General features: G+C 38.4%; 1 protein-coding gene across 3 annotated transcripts in view; it reads left to right on the forward strand.

Moving 5' to 3' along the window:
- The window catches only part of rbks (ribokinase), a 54,087-nt gene that overhangs the window by 27,342 nt on the left and 11,900 nt on the right, over window positions 1-14,845 (forward strand). For all 3 annotated transcript variants that reach the window (XM_049463502.1, XM_022673195.2, XM_022673196.2), the window contains 2 exons: window positions 4,368-4,459; window positions 7,167-7,355. In XM_049463502.1, coding sequence (XP_049319459.1) covers window positions 4,368-4,459; window positions 7,167-7,355 — 281 coding nt within the window. The remainder of the gene's footprint in view (window positions 1-4,367; window positions 4,460-7,166; window positions 7,356-14,845) is intronic.

Below are 14,845 nucleotides of genomic sequence, written 5' to 3' on the forward strand. Positions count from 1 at the left end.
ACTGTCCAGGAACACGCCGGTGGCCGCATTAGCAGACCATATCAACTAGTGCGAATTGGGCCATTAGCCCAGATTATGTGAATATCACTTGGGATGGATTCGTCAGGCAGTGACGTGTGTGAATAGCACTTAGGCACACGCCTCAAGGCTCGGATTACGCACATGCCTCCTCCACAGGCTTACCGGGGAGAAAATTGGGCTTGGACTGTTCTGTCTGCACATTTCCCATTAATTCACAATAAGCCACTGTGGTGTAGTTACTCTATTCGCTCCCTTTAGAAAACGCTGTTATGGGGGGAAGGGTTGGGGGGGGTTACATGTAATTGTACAGGTCTTTTTAAGTAGCAGGATGCAGCATCCAGCATCCAGCCCTCACTCTAGCAAACGATTTAGCATTGTTTTTTTCTTTCCTCTTCTCATACATCTCAGATGTAATTAGAGCCACTTGAAGCCTAACTCATCCATATACAAGTACATGTGCATCTAAGTAGCTTTTCTCTTACTTTCCTCGACATGCAGATGCGCCACATATTGACCTTTTCCTTTACCAGTCTCTGTTCATCTCGGTGGCATTTTAATGTTAATGTCTCTATTTCCAGAGACTAAATCAATGCGAGTGTGAGAGATAAGGAGTGGGAGGAGGAGGGGCTAGGAGATAGAGCCTCCGCTGTTAAATGCATTATGAATAGAGATGCGCTGAAAAACTGAAAACATTTTTTTTAGCTTAAAACCCAAAACTGAACACAGTGAAAAATTGGGTTAAAACTACTATAATGTTGCCACTTATCAAACTTTTTCAGCGTTTAATAATAATTAATGTTTCTAATACTTGAACAGCTTAAATGTATTTTTCTTGCTTTAAAAAAATATTACAAAACTACAATATAAAAAAGAAATATGCACAGTTAACTTTTTTAATATCGCATCAGACAAACCAATAAAATACAACACATTTACCTCAGTAGTGGTATTCTATTCATACATTTACTTCAGCAGTGCTATTCTAGTCGAACATTAAGCTCATTAAATCTCGAAAGAGCAGTTTTAGTAATAACTTGTCCTTAGAACGTCTTTTCTTATCACAAATGTACCTAAGTACTACTCAGTACTACTCTTGAAAATCACAGGTGAGTGAAATTTACTCAGAGAAAGGCAGCCAGACTGTTGGTGAGCAAACAAATGCTAAGGCTAAGTTAGCTAATGTAAATATTCTAGTCCTGTACAGCTGGTGTATTTTTAGTTGAAAACAAATTTGTGTCAGTTTGTGAAGAGGAATGCTTTATTTCATTAAATTAATGCAAGAAGAGTTTATAAATGAATGGGGGGAGCTCAGTTGGCTCTCGCCCACACTCCCTGCACTCGGACATGCAGCACTTCACAGGGTATAGGGGGTGGAGGGGTAGGAAGGTGTCAAGTATGAGCTTGCTGCAGCTGCTTAAAAAATCCTAGTGTTAGAGAACACACTGCAATACGACTTACAATCAATGAGGTATTGTTCGGCATTAATGAGTTAGTATATTCTCTTTGTTGTTGTAAGCTGAATCATTTTGGTTGCCAAATATTCATTGCATAGCTAATTATAAACATGCATAACAAACATAGGGGCAGTAGGTAGCTGTCTGGGGGATGTTTTAGGAGGACTTCTGTTATTGATCAAGGGACTCACTGGAAGGCACAATGTGGAGCATGACCAACTGTGAGCATTTTACGTCTCAGACATTACTCACTCTCCTCCGCTGTTACCCCTCAGTCATCCCACTTTCCCTAACGCACGTCAGAAACCAGATGTGTGTAATAACACCTGCAGTGTCTGGGGAGAGATAGCACAGATAATTTCTGTTATGTGTATAAAAGAGAGAGAGAGAGAGAAATGGCTCTGTGATGAATGTTTTAATCACCAGCTCCTCAGTACTGGTCTTTTTGACTGTAGGACAGTGCGTTAAGCAGTGATAAAGCATTACAGCCACGTCTGACATCAGTGAGTGAGTGAGTGATATGGTGGGAATGTGTTTCAGAGATAATGAGAATTCATAAAAAGGATGAACAGTAAAATGACGCATTCAGTTTCAGATCCAAACAAAAAGATTTCAAGAGGGCTGATAATAGTAGTAATGATTAGACAGTATCATCAGTATGATTAAAAAGCCTCCAAAATAGTGACCATTTAGGAGAATCAGTATATAATTCAGAAGTTACTTTACAACTGTATAATAAAGTAATGTGAAAGTTAACTAGTTAACAAAAAAGTATACAGATAAACATATACAGGTCCACAGCCTGTAATTATAGAACTGCTCCTATAACACTGTAAACCCGAATATGTTCAATGAACCCAAAACATTTGCGGTAACACATTGCCTCAAAAAAACTGATTTCTTAACCATTGAATAAACATAAAAGTTAAAGTTGATTGTACCATAATTTTAAAGTACACTGCATTGTTTGATTCAGTACAATAAACTAGACTCTCATGATATACTAATCTAAAAATTTTAGTTATGTTGAAATTGATTGTACCATCATTTTAAGGTACACTGCATTGTTTTATTCAGTACAATAAACTATTCTCTCATAATATATAACTTTTGTTGTTACCGATTACCTAATAAATTTTAAGTTCATGTAATATAATTTTTAAGTACAGTGAACTTAACAAATACATATACATATATATTTTAAAATGAATATTTTCCTGAACTTGTATTTAGTCTTCTTTCTGGTTTCATTCAACTATTTTTTAAAATACTCATAGAAAAGCCAACAACACAGAGACCAAGTATTTAAGTATAATAGGTGATCTACAAGTTTACCTAACCTAGCCTGGGAGGAATCACTACACACTGATGGTGAGTGTCTGTCAGAAACTGTTGGACACACCCAGTATGCAAATCGATTGTGACAGAAACCAATGGAAAAGAGGCGGCCAATGGCAACATACTAAACTCAGTAATTATAAGTTGGTTTAACTCAAAGATCTCAGTTTGAATGTATATGTGCCCACGAATGTTCAACTAACTCAAAATAGTTGAGTAATGTTTAGAAATATCCAATTTTATGTAAAACAGACTAAATTTATTTGAGTTCAAACAACTTCTGGGTTTACAGTCTATATACTGTATAGTTAGGCTCTAACTTTCACCCCTTGGAACAGAGTTACAAGGGGAAGGGGTGAAATTCGCCCTCTAAGTATTGAGAAACCCTTCAAGCACCCAATACGTCATTAGGAGTGCTAAAGTTCAGTAACCTAGCTGCTGCTGCTGCTTCGTTAACTAGTTAACTTTAGGGCGTATTTTATTGTATGTCTTCAGAAAGTAAGGAGAGATGGTGCAGAAATGATTAATTATTGTTGTCCATTCCTTAATTCCTCTGTGAACCGTAGCTGAAATTAGCTTTGATTAGCTTTTATATTATTTTATTTAATTTTTCTGTTCCACCTTAAATGATTCAGCCCCTGCCACGTCTGTTGCACCATTTAAGGTGGAACGGCAAAGTTAGATAAGCTAGCTAGCCACTGAGACAAACTACTAGCGATCTTTTTTATGCTTGTTATGAAGAATTCGTCCATAAAACATTGGAATTACACTTTGAACTATGGTAAAATAGTGAATATTGTCACTTTTAACATGCAAATTATTTATATTTGAGGGTTTCTTTGGTCACTTGTGCTGCATCATCTTAACTTTGATTCTCATACCCCTCGGTTTGAAGTGTGCATCTGAAAAAGAAAATTCTGTGTGAAGGGCTAACAAGCCCTAGCCCTTCCCCTTAAGTTATTCCTCCAGCCTAACAAGAATCGGGGTAGGGGGTAAGGGGTAGGGCCAAGGGGTGAAATGGGATTGGGCCTAAGCTGAGCTGAAAAATGGATAATGGTCATTGAAACAAAAAGGATTTTTGCATATTTTTGCATATGACTGTAGTAGACAGGGAAATTAAGATGCTGATATCTCGATGCATAGACAAGCATATTTTATCATCATTCAGAAATGAGAAGTCCTGTGGCAGAGGGGAAGGTGACGACACTTTGGTTGCTGCAGTGTCTGATGTGGTTGACCGAGCTTGAAGAAGGACAAGGAAGTGATTACTTGTCGCTTACTTCATAGTGAAACAACCGTTCTCTGGTGAATGGAGAAAGAACGAGATCTAGTGAAATTTGTACAGGAGGCCCTGACCAAGTTTCGCACTGACTGCTGTGTGACGTGCATGAGATTCGTCACCATTTCCTAAACTGCCCTTTCCCCCATTTACATATCTCTGTGCAGAATGCACAGAAAATGCTATTGTTTTATAATTAATAGACAGCTTAAGGGTTTCTATTAAACCCACTTCTTCACACTTTTACACTCTCCTTATGTTTTGTTTGTCTGCAGTGAAAACCATATTTAACCCTGCCCCTGCCATTCCTGACCTCCATGCTGACTTCTACAAAGCATCGGACATCTTCTGCTGCAACGAATCAGAGGTGAAAGCACAGTACATTCAGAAATGCACTAAATAAAAAACTAAATTAAAAAAAAAACATGAATATAGAGGGAAGATATAAAAATTAGTTGGCTTTGATTAAAGCACAGTTATCTTAGAATTTATGTTGTTTTTTTTGCTTGTGGGATCCCCTTACAAGTGTGGACTGTGAATCACTTTTACTCACTCCACTGAAGTAAATTCTTCAGGAATTTTAAGGGAACATATACTACCTCTTTTTACACAAGTTATATTAGTTCTGTTGGCTATACAAAACATTTTCATGTTTTTTTTTTTTTGCACAAAATCACTCTCACATGAATTAGAGATCTTACCAGCTCTAATCTTGCCAGTTTTAGTCCCTTTCAGAATGAGCCATTTAAAGGCTCTGTCACTTTTATTATGTAAATACACTGTTGCTGTTTACGACAAGTTAGTTTTAGCTTGTGCTAAGTAGTGAAACACGAACAAGCTAGTTCATGCTTAACTGTAACAAAAGCAACAGAGAGTTGGTATAGATTGGCAAAAAAGGAGTTTTGCATAATATGTCCCTTTTTAAAATTCAGCCAAAATTAAAAAATCTATTTTTAAAACATTTTACCAAAACTCGATGAATCTGCTGCAGCTTTACTGGTGCTTGGTTAAAAAAATCAAGTGAATTATGCGTTGTGAACAGCTGTAATAAAAAAAAAAATTCTTTGTTACATAAAATGCACAAATTTCCACGAACTACAAATGTAGTAGTAGTTGCTAGTATGAGGCCTGATTTGTATCCTTTTTTGTGTAGATCTATACACAGTGTTTATTAGAGGGCTATTAGAGGTCATATTGCCTTTTTTTCTGCACAGAAACAGTGGAGACTCTACACTTCATTTGTAACTCTCCACCTGGGTGGAGGTACAGTAGGTGTATGATGATGTAGCCGTGTTGTTTGCACAATGCTAATTGGGATATGGGGTAAATTGTGGAACTTAAGCTTCTGGAAAACTTTGTAAACTTAAGTATTGTGAATTGTGCAAATAAGGCTGATGCAAGAACAAGAACAGGCTGAATGATGGTTTGGTGTTGTTCAGCCTGAGGCCTTTAAATCAATAGAGGTCATTGTGTTGCAACAGACACACTGTGCATAAGTGTATAACCACCCGGTTGTTTTTTTAGAGGTCATGACCAGGTGGCACAAGAGGCTGAGGATTTGCTCTTCTTGTCGGCTGAGTGGGAAATACTTGGTGGGGGGAGGAGGTTGACTTCTCCCACTTACGGTAACTGGTGTGCTGGCCCCGCCCTCTCTCGCACCTTTGGCTGCACGAGATGACAGATGAGGGCTTGGATTGATGGGAAACAGTTAAAGAAAAAGGGGGAAAAAAAGCAGCTCCACTATGGAAGGCAGATGCGTGACTGGTGAGTCACTGTGGCCCGGGGCTGGAGGGCTGCTATGACTGGGAGCAGAAGCGGAGTGCTGCGTTAGGCCCACTTTGATGTGGCAGACGGGCTGGAGAGGGGAAAATGTACAGGTGGGACTTGAAAGTGAGAGCTCCAGTGTACACATCACCCTGAGCCCTCCACACACTCGCTGACAAACCTCCCTTTCATCCTCGTCGGACTGTAGTCGCAGCTCTGAAAGATGAATAATCGGGAGTAATGCGCTGAGGCAGATAGATCACCCTGCACAGATGAGTAATCTGAGCGACATTCGGTTCTGGCTTAAAGCCAGTAAGAGAGAAAGAGAGAGAGAGAGAGAAAGAAGGGTAAGGGAGATACTGTAGATATCTAAAATACACAAATATGAAGGGGTTACTCTGTGCCTCTCCCGGCTTCAGGATCTCTGATGCGTATCTCCTCAGGTTTAAGTGATGCCACGTCTTCTGCAGGTGTGTGTCTGTGTGGTCTCTGACCGCATCAGGGCAGAAAGCCGGGCTCTGTTTAATGTCGCTCTCTGATCAGGGTCATCCAGCGTGAAATGCTGCACAGCTCATCCGTCTTTTTATCATGATGTTCAGTTTGTACATCAGTCGTCAGTCGGGTACAGTACATAAGTATTTGGGCATTGATGCAGTGATGTTATTGTAGTTTTGCTCTGTAGACCACCCAGTGATTTGGAATGATGCAATCAAGCTTTATTTGTAAGTGAATTGTGGACAGCTCTGTAAAAAAATAAGAGACCACTAAAAATGATGAGTTTCTTTGATTTTACCAAATTGAAAACCTCTAAAATATAATCAAGAGTAAGATAGATGATCACAAGCCATCAAACCAGGCTAAACTGCTTGAATTGCTTTTGCACCAGAAGTGGCATAAGGTTATCCAAAAGCAGTGTGTAAGACTGGTGGAGGAGAACATGCCAAGATGCATGAAAACTGTGATTTGATGTCTGAAAGCTCTGCATCTTGTTTGTTATCTGCAAATAAATGCTTTAAATGACAATATTTTTATTTTGAATTTGGGAGAAATGTTGTCTGTAATTTATAGAATAAAACCACAATGTTAATTTTAATCAAACATATACCTATAAATAGCAAAATAAGAGAAACTGATTCAGAAACTGGTTCAGAAACTAAAGTGGTCTCTTAATTTTTTAAATGTGTTATGTATGAAAATTCATACATTTTAAGTGTAGATAATAATATCTGAGTTCCCATGTATTCTGTAAAATCTGGAAAACCTATCAGTGTGCTCTGTGGCTAACCAATGGATATATTTGTGCTCTGTAGGCTGAGCTGCTGACTGGGTGTCCTGTAGCTACAGTGGAGGATGCAGGACGTGTAGGCCTGGAGCTGCTGAACAGAGGCTGTGTTTCAGTCATCGTTACCCTGGGCCCTCAGGGATGCGTGGTGCTTCAGTCCACTGACCCAACGCCCAAACACATCCCCACAACCAAGGTCACCAGCGTGGACACTACGGTAAGACTCAGAACTCCAGGCTACTCGGGCTCTCCCACTCAATAGAACACCTACAACACAATAACCACACAATAGAGATTAGGTACAGCTGTAGAATTCTGCTATGCTTGCAGAAATATTTGTATATTATATAGTTTTATTGTGATTTGGGGCAAAAATACTAGTACCCAACTAAAATGACTTTAAAAGTCTTCAAAAGCTTATTAACTTTTGAATTTTTTGACCAGGGGTCAGAAATCCATATCCATAAAGGGTTGGTGTGGCTGCAGGTTTTCATTCTTGCTATTTGAACAAGTGTGCTTCTGCTTTATTGTAATGAAAATCTTCACCCACACTCACATAGTGGATTGGGTGGAAGATTGGTGACCCATTTTTGACAGTTTAAATTTGACTGGAAACCATATTTCAGCTATTGTTGTTTTGCTGTGTATGTTCATATTTTTTGGATATATTATCTACTATAGTATCCTCTGCACCAGGGGTGTCCAAACTTTTTTGTTGGGGGCCAGAAGGAGAAATATATTTGAGGTCACACTCTGTAATAAAACAAATAATGAAATATACCACTTTAAATAATACATTTTTCCTGATTATTTCATTTACACACCATTTTACTCTACTTACTACCTTTATCTTTGACAGTGTTGTGTAAACTAAGATTTTTCAAATTGATGTTTAATTTCATGATGTCCTTATTACGGCAACTTTTAGACTGTTTGCCCCGTTTTTCTGCGCTAGAAATGCGCACCCTCTCCGCTTTTAGACTCTTTAGCCCGTTTTTCTGTGCTAGAAATGCGCACCCTCTCCGCTTTTAGACTCTTTGGCCCGTTTTTCTGTGCTAGAAATGCGCACCCTCTCCACTTTTAGACTCTTTGCCCCGTTTTTCTGCGCTAGAAATACACACCCTCTCCGCTTTTAGACTCTTTGGCCCGTTCCTAGCGTTCAAACTTTGAATCTCACATTATAAAATCCTGCTTAACAGCGGGCCAACTTTCATTCTATTTGTAGAATACCTCGCGGGTCGCTCCAAAAAAGAAAACGGGCCGCAAATGGCCCGCGGGCCGTAGTTTGGACACCCCTGCTCTGCACAAAGCGCCGCACTGTTAAGATATGAACGTGCCAAAGTCAGAGCGCACCTGCCTCTTAAAGTGAATGATAACTGGCACACTGATTGGTTTATTTCACGTTACACCCAAAACACATCCATGATTAATTTGGAGAATTAGTACATATCTTTTGCACATTTTGAGCTGCACAAGGCATTTTTATTTTTTATATTTTGAGCCAAAAACGCACCCACACGCCCTTAATTCAGCTGCACAATCCACAATTGACTGGTGCGCTATAGATTGCCAAAATAGGGCCCCATGACTACTTGTTTGTGGTCTCTAGACCAGTTTTAAGGCCAAGACCAATACTAGTCCTAGTACATCAGAAGATTCATCAAGAAAAACACACATTGATGTGACACCCTTATCTCACATTTATGATTTGATTCGTAATAGTGTGTTCAAGATTCAACAAGATGTACATGATATTTTTTAGAGTAAATATAAATTAACACTGCATCCATGCTGTTTTTTTCTATCTACTAATTAAGCAAGAGCTGTGAGGCTGGAGGAGAATGGCTCATGACATGACTGTGCTTGAGTGAGTTGGTTGATTGTTTGGTTCTGGTTGTACCAGAACATGTTAATTATAGGTAAATATATATATAAATATATATATATAATCAAGTGACGAGTGATAAGTGTTTACTACACTGAGTAATTCTTATCAGTCTTGATGCTTCAAGCAGCTGAATAACTCATAGGCCTGCATATCTCTCTCTTTCTCTCAGTTACTGACTGACGTTCAATATCACTGACGAGTCATTCAGAATAAATTGAATTTATTATACATTAGTGATGACGCAGTCCAGAAACACGCAGCACTTCACTTCTGTACATTTTTAATGCAGATATTTTCTGAAGCTTTGTCTTTGAAGCAGTCTGGGTTTAGAGAGTGTATTAGGTAGCTTCGCAATTCCCCTTACAAACAAACACAGGCTTAATTTCGGTTGCGGTTCCTCTGGTTTCCCCTCTGATAGCGATCTATAAAAGGGATGACTCATTTCATGATGTGTTTTGGTGGCTTTGGCGTCATAACACTTCATTTCCTGTTCGTCTGTTCTGCTGAGGATTCTAAACAGGTAGCATTAGACGGAACAAGGAGAGTCATTTCGTTTCTCAATTACTGTTGTTTGTGTTGCAGCTCAGGTGGGTTTGTTACTAAAAAAAGGGGTTTTTCTTCAGTTTTGTGGGAGAAAAGGAAGGGATGTGTGGAGGTTTGCTGGTTTTGACTGGTTGCAATACATTGACATATACAGTAGTTCCAGTCAAAGGTTTGGACACGCCCCTTCCTATTTAGTGTTTTTTATTCATTTTTTTAATATATAATATATATATATATATAATATATTTAATATATAATAATAAATATAGCAGACATTCAAAATAATATATAAAGGAACATATATTGAATCATGTCATAAACAAAGAGATGGTAAACTAACTAGAATAGTATATACCCCAAATGTCCCCCAAGATGCTGTGTATAATGTACATAAATTAAAAAATAAACAGAATTCATTGATTTTCAAATTTTATAGACCCATATTTTATCCACAAAAAAAAAAACATAAAAAAATGCATATCACATATTGGAAGTGAGACTATGTTGATACAGTTGGGATGTAGCAACAAAAGGCTACAACCAACTTGATGGCATATTAAAAGAGCATTTTAGAGAGGCAAAGTCTCTCAGAAACTAAGATATAAAGAGGTTCACTAATTTGCAAAAAAACTGAATCTAAAAATCTAAAAATTGTCAAGCAATTTCAGAAATATTCTTTAGATATTTAAAATATTTGTCTAACTATAATGATGATATAACACAATACTGTGATTCTGTGATACTTGATACTTGACAGTTCTCTACGATACTTCCTGTCTGTGTTTCTGAAGAGATAAAATACATTTTGAAGCAGTAAATTAAGTAAATTAAATTGGGCTGTGAGTCTTAGGGAGTTTAGAGTCCCTGTGTTTTAAAAAGAAAAAATATTGATATTTGATGCCACATGGCGATAATATATTGCAAACGAAAACTACTGTATTTTTCGCACTATAATGTGCACCAGATTATAAGGTGCACTATTAATAAATGTCTATTTTCTGGTCTATTTTCATACAAAAGGCACACTGGATTGTAAGGCGCATTATGTGACACTAGTAAGGCACGGGGGTGACACCATGTTTTCCTTCTAACCAAGCACCTGTAAAGCTAAGCTAAGTTGAGTAAACACAACTGTAATTCTTCTTTTAAAGTCATAGAGTACTAAATGTTAATCTACACAGATTTCTTACCTGAAAACTTGTTTGTTTGGGTGAGTTAAGTGCTTCAATTTATTTACAGTAAGCTTCGATTTGCAGATTTTCACTAAGGCTAACCCAATTTAGCGGCTAATGCTACCCGACAACCTTAAACTGAGGAACCCTGAGTGTTCCGGTAAGCCAGGGTGATATTGTCTAGCGGTTTATCCCACATAACTCTGACATACTCACCACTGAACTGCGAAAGAGCTATTGCTCAGCACGGTTACCAGTTAATAGTGCTCCAGCAGTGCTAGCCAGGGTTAGCAGCAGGCTACAGGCCAATAATACTCACCTTTGAATGGCAAAAGAGCTTGAGTCTCTGTGCTGGAGAAACTGCTTTACTGCTTCTTACAACCTGACTGGTAAAATTCATACATAAGGCGCACTGGATTATAAGGTGCACTGACCATTTTTGGAAAAATTAAAGGATTTTAAGTGCATCTTATAGTGCGCAATATATGGTATACGATATACCAGGATATCATCATTTTGTCCGCCCCTAATTCACAATATAAAAACTAATAGAAACATATGCACCCAGAATCCTGTGCAAATGGAGCTAAATGCTACAGTTGGCCTGGACCACCTTCTATTGTAGTATACACTATATGGTCTCTACTAACCAGGTTAATTACCACTATGGCAATCCACTTCTCATACAGAAAAGTTCTACATTACAAAGAATGCAGTTCCACTGCTCCACAGCTCAGTACTAAAGTACTAAATCTTTCATACTCCAACCAAAGACTGTAATCCAACAATAACACAAGTCTGTAATTAAAACCATCTAAAAAAAATAACAAACATGTTCACCTCTACCATCTTGTTTTTGGCTTAAAACACCAGTTAAATGACTTAAAATTAGTTAAAATAATTAAAAGAAAAGAAATCGAAATCAGTCGCATTGCTATTTTTATGAGCAGCACCATATGAACTGTTCAGTTATCTGGCATCACATCTCACAGAAGGAGAAGCAGCAGATTCACAACTTTTTATTTATCAACCACTGGTGAGTGTGAAACCCTGAATCTTTTATAGATCAACGTCAGAGAAGTTACTATCCATTAGATTACACAGAAAAGCCATTAAAAACCAGACATACAAGAGTTATTAATACCATTCTGCTTCTGAATAAAAGCTAAATGGTTTACAATGTTTGCCTTTGTCAAGATTTCAGCAACTACATCCCACATGCACTTGGCTCAGTCAAGTGTAAAGACACTAATGCATTCAGTAAATAAAGGAAAATACTATCCAAGAGTATTCTTTTTGCTCAGGATTAAAGATCTGATAATATATACTGATAATATTCAGTAATGCAACAAGCATCAGATGTGCTTGTGCATTTGCATTATGAGAATTTTCTAAAATGCAAGAAGATTATAATGATGCATGTTTTAATAATACATGAGAGAAATAGCATGGCTGTGTGAAGCAATGCACAACTATACAGCTCTGACCACTCAAAGATGATGAGTTTTGTATTGTTTTACTGAATTGAAAACCTCTAGAATATAATCAAGAGAAAGATGGATGGTCACAAGCCAACAAACCAAGCTGAACTGCTTGAATTTTTGCACCAGGAGTAAAGGCATAAAGTTATCCAAAAGCAGTGTGTAAGACTGGTGGAGGAAAACATGCCAAATATTGATTTTTAAACGTTTTTCTGAAAACTTTGTGAATATGAACTTGTTTTCTTTGCATTATTTGAGGTCTGGAAGCTCTGCATGTTTTTAGTTATTTCAGTAATTTCTCATTTTCTGCAAATAAATGCTATAAATGACAATATTTTCATATGAAATTTCTGAGACATGTTGGCCGTAGCTTATAGAATAAAAAAACAATGTTAATTTTACTCAAACATCTACCTATAAATAGCAAAATCACAGAAAATGATTCAGAAACTGAAGTGGTCTCTTGTTTTTTTTCCAGAGCTGTATATCTAAATATCAAACTATATAAATTCAATTACCAATTAGCAATCGCATACAACACCACAGTAACCCCCTAGCAACTCCACAGCAGCCACCTGGGAAGCCATAGCAACAGAAGCACCATAGGAACCTCCTAGCAACCAATTAGCAGCACCAAAGCAAGCATCTAGCAGCAACATAGGAGCCATATAACAACCACTGTGCAACACTGTAGCAAACTGCTAAACAAACATCCTGTCAAACACCTGGAATACCACAGCAACCAAGTGCTGCTTTAATAGCAAAGCTAATGTATGTGGCATTGGGGGGCTGGCCTAGACTGAATTGTCTAGTCATACTGGTCAGATGGGACTCTGGTGCTGAAGTGTGTGTTGTTATTATGCTGCTCTGTATCCATAACACACCATAACACTTTAAAACAGCGGCGCTGAATGAGGCGTAAATGTATGTCATTATCCTTTGATTGTTGACCGCAATTCTTTCCCCCTTAACAGCAGTGATCTGCAGAGTCTCCCTTAAATTTCTCCTACAAACACACACACACTCTCTCTCTTACACACACAATATGTGTGTGTGTGCACATGCATATAAATAAACACACTTCTGTAATTACGCTTTAATAGTCTTCTATCTCTCTTTCATCTGGATAAACATTGAAACACGCAATCTCAATCCTCCAAAACACCCAGACGGTGTGTGTGCACTGCTGCCTTCCCACTGTGGGGGTAAAACTACCCCCCCCAAACCCCCCCTCTGAGGGTGACTCACCGCTTAGCCCTGCTGCAGTCAGCGGCCGGCTGCCTGGCTGTGGTTTCCACAGCGCTGTTGGCCTGCTCCCGCACACTTTCATGACCCATAAATCCTGAGTTGTTTAACTCTTTTGGATGCCCTGATCCCTCTTCCAGTAAACCCTGTTTTCCCCCAGCTGTTAAAAAAAAAAAAAAGCATGAGTGGGCAAACGGCAGATTGTATCTTAACGGCTAGACTGGGCCGAGGCATGTTTCTGTCTGTCGGTGTTTAAGACCTAAAGTGATTTATTTGTAAGGAAAACCCAGAGAGGGTCTCTTTTTCCAATTCCACTCTGTCGATCCATTGAATGTTGAATAGAGAAAGGTGATTTGGGCCATTAAGAGCAGGGTCACCATTCAGCAGCTTGAGGGGGATAGCTATGCGCTCAGCCTCCGTGTGGAACAGTGTTACAATGCAGAAATGCAGTACGTTAAAGTTTAGCCAAGGCTACTGTGCTTACAGAGTATCCTGAGTCACACATTCATTCACTGTTCATCCAGCACTTTTCTTTTCTGCTGTGTCACAGAAAGAATGCGCTCAAATCGCAGTGCCATTCTTCATCGCTGAGCAGTTTTCAGCAGTGATCTCATCCGTGTCGTTACTATCACACAGAATGATTGTGATTTTTAAGAGGCCTGACTCAAAGGTTTACTGCAGTACAAGAAGTATTTCGCTTTGCAACAATTGCTGGATTACTAAAACTTAGCAAACTTTGCAACTACTTAAGAACACCACAGCATCCACCTGGGATATCATAGACACCTTGCAACCACTTAGCAGCACCATATAGCAAACATCTGGGATACCATGTCAACCACATAGCAGGCAAGGCAAGACAAGTTTATTTATGTAGCACCGTTTATATACAACAGTCATTCAAAGTGCTTTACAAATTAGAAAATACACAGAGAAGTCAAATTAAAAAACATGTAGAAGATATCAGTAAAAATGAAAAAAAAGTAAAATAAGAATAAAGCATGATAGATTCAAACATGATTAAAACAAAGAGAAGTACAATTAAAAACATGTAAAAGAACAACAAATAATTGGAAATAAAATAAGAACAAAGCATGAATAAAACATGATACAAAAGTGCCGTTACAGAATAAAAGTTTGCGGAGCTGCAGAGTTTTAAGCTGAGCTGAAGGCCTGATCAAACATGTAGGTTTTCAGTCTGGATTTAAAAGTGTCTAGTGTTGGTGCTCTTCTAATGCTCTCTGTTAACTGGTTCCATTTAAAGGCAGTATAGTAGCTAAATGCTCCCTCTCCATGTTTGGTTTTAACCTTTGGCGGCACTAACTGACCAGTTCCTGATGACCTGAGAGTTCTGCTCGGCTCATATTGCTGGAGCACC

The sequence above is a fragment of the Astyanax mexicanus genome, chromosome 14, assembly GCF_023375975.1.
Source record: "Astyanax mexicanus isolate ESR-SI-001 chromosome 14, AstMex3_surface, whole genome shotgun sequence".
NCBI lineage: Eukaryota > Metazoa > Chordata > Actinopteri > Characiformes > Acestrorhamphidae > Astyanax > Astyanax mexicanus.